Source organism: Arachis stenosperma, chromosome 4 (assembly GCF_014773155.1).
Source record: "Arachis stenosperma cultivar V10309 chromosome 4, arast.V10309.gnm1.PFL2, whole genome shotgun sequence".
NCBI classification, from domain to species: domain Eukaryota; kingdom Viridiplantae; phylum Streptophyta; class Magnoliopsida; order Fabales; family Fabaceae; genus Arachis; species Arachis stenosperma.
Window position 1 is genome coordinate 10,867,759 of NC_080380.1, and position 2,264 is coordinate 10,870,022.

General features: G+C 28.2%; 1 protein-coding gene across 1 annotated transcript; it reads right to left on the minus strand.

Moving 5' to 3' along the window:
• Positions 1-745: 745 nt before the first annotated feature.
• Positions 746-1,506, minus strand: LOC130976554 (uncharacterized). Its single transcript, XM_057901444.1, has one exon. It carries the CDS (start codon positions 1,394-1,396, stop codon positions 935-937), a length of 462 nt encoding a protein of 153 aa, XP_057757427.1. The 5' UTR covers positions 1,397-1,506; the 3' UTR covers positions 746-934.
• Positions 1,507-2,264: the final 758 nt, after the last annotated feature.

The following is a 2,264-nucleotide window of genomic DNA, read 5'->3' on the forward strand; positions in this document are numbered from 1 at the left end:
TTATTCTACTAATTTTATTTAATAGAAATGTGGATCATCAACAATTATCATTAGAGAAAAAGACAAATAGATCATTGACCTCTTGGCTGGCGGACAATTAATAAATCTCCGAAAATTTGAAAATACATTCAAGTCACTGACGTTCTCAAAATCAGGACATATCGATCCCTAGATCTAATTTGTCCAATTTTAAAATTTTTACACTTGTGTATCTATATAACAGCAAGGTCAGGACAACAAAAACTACGTTTGATTTTTTTGTTGGGTCTGATAAACCAAAATAAACAGAAAAATCGATGTGTCGAGATTTTGAGAAGATCGAAAACTTAAATATATTTTTAAATTCTCGAAAACTAAAATATATGTAAATTAAAAGGTCAAGGACCTTTTTTTTTTTTCTTAATATTATGATCCCTAGAAGTCTAGAACTATAGTTGAATGTACATAAGCAATATTTTGTGCATATCTAAGAATGATCAAATTCAATACATATGTAGGAGATCTAATATTATTATTAGCAAAACTATAGTCCATATAGTTAGAACAAAGTTAGTAATTAATTAAGGGTGATGCAAAATACTATACACAGTTTATATAAATAAACATATTAAAGGTATTTTTGCTCATCAATCATAAAAGTGTATTCCTAACCATATAAAGTGTGTATCTAAACATCACCTTAATTGAAACCTAAGAATTAGTCGTGACCCAATTTGAAAAATAGCACAGAAGATGGCAATGGAAATGGAATTAAGATTACTAATCTAATTAAAGCACTCATGGCAACAAAAACCTTCCAAATGAAACAATACAAATTCCACATACATGCATTTGTACTGATCATAAAAAAAAGACCCTCTTAAATATTATTCTAAATCATATAAAAACTCTTGACATTCCTCTTCCATTTGCATAGCATATATGATTCATATAATCACCACAAGAAATCCATGCTCCAATTGACTTGATCATTGCTGAAAAAGAACCCATCTTGTGTTACCATCCAATAACACATCCTATAAGCACCACATCGATGAGTGTCCCTAGAAGCCATGAATGCATCAAAGCTCCTTCTTGTGCTGTCCCATTTCATGGTACACTTCATCTCATTGTTGCCACCCCAAAAGCTAGGCCTCATGGTCCAGCTGAAATCATCATGCTCTTGGAGCGCACGTCCGCCGAGGTCCATCTCCTCCGACGAGCACCATATGACCAATGGAACCGACGAATTATCGGAAAATCCATTGATCACTTGAACGTAATATTCATTATTTCCAAACAAGTAATTCGCCCTTTCTATTGTGTTCGTCAGGAACACAATGAAGAGGGCAAAGCACAACATAAGGAAGAATCTCACTATGTTGTTTTTCATTATCATTGAAAGTGATGAGTCCATAATTCTAAAATTTGAGGCTTCTTATAATATATGTGACAACTATAGCAACATTATTATATATATTGAAATCATATGTTATCTTGACTATGGTTTATTTCACTTTTATGAGAGACTAGTGCATGCCGCAATCTTATCATATCATTTTGTGTGATATTCTAATCTACTTTATTGGCACTATGTCTATATGAAAATGTGGTTTGAGTATCATCATAGAGACATAGACAAAGCACGTCCATATGTTAGGATATTCTTATTTGAGCTTCCGTACTTTTAAATGTGTTCATGAGGTGACATTTTGCAACTATCAAAATTAATATTTAAAATTATTTGTTTCGTCTGTGCATGCAATAATTTATTAGTCAATAATAAATTTTTAAATAGAATTTAAATTTGTAGGATATATATATATATATATATATATATATAGAAAAGGAGCCACTCAGATAAATAGGTTTAAAATATTTTTTTAAATATTTTTTAATAATTAAAATCCAATACATATAATTAATTAGACCGTGTTATTTTTATTAAAATTAGATCAAAACAAATTAATTTGGCCAAAAAATCAATGAACTATACTTTGAACCAATCTAAATTAATATTTTTTATATAAAATAATTACAATATTTCTATTATAAAAAATTACTAAAATAGTATTATTATTATTATTATAACCCTAAATTCTAACCTTTTTCTTTTCTCTGTGCTGTCATATGATTAGAATTTGGATTTCTAAAAAAGTATATATATATATATATATATATATAATAATAAGAGTATTTTAGTCATTTTTTATAATAAAGTTATTGTAGTTATTTTTTATAAAAAAATATATTAATTTAAATCGGTTCAAGATTTAGTTTATCGA

Bases quoted from the DNA above. Each gene is read 5' to 3' on its own strand.
- LOC130976554 (XM_057901444.1), bottom strand. From the start codon at position 1,396: ATGGACTCATCACTTTCAATGATAATGAAAAACAACATAGTGAGATTC.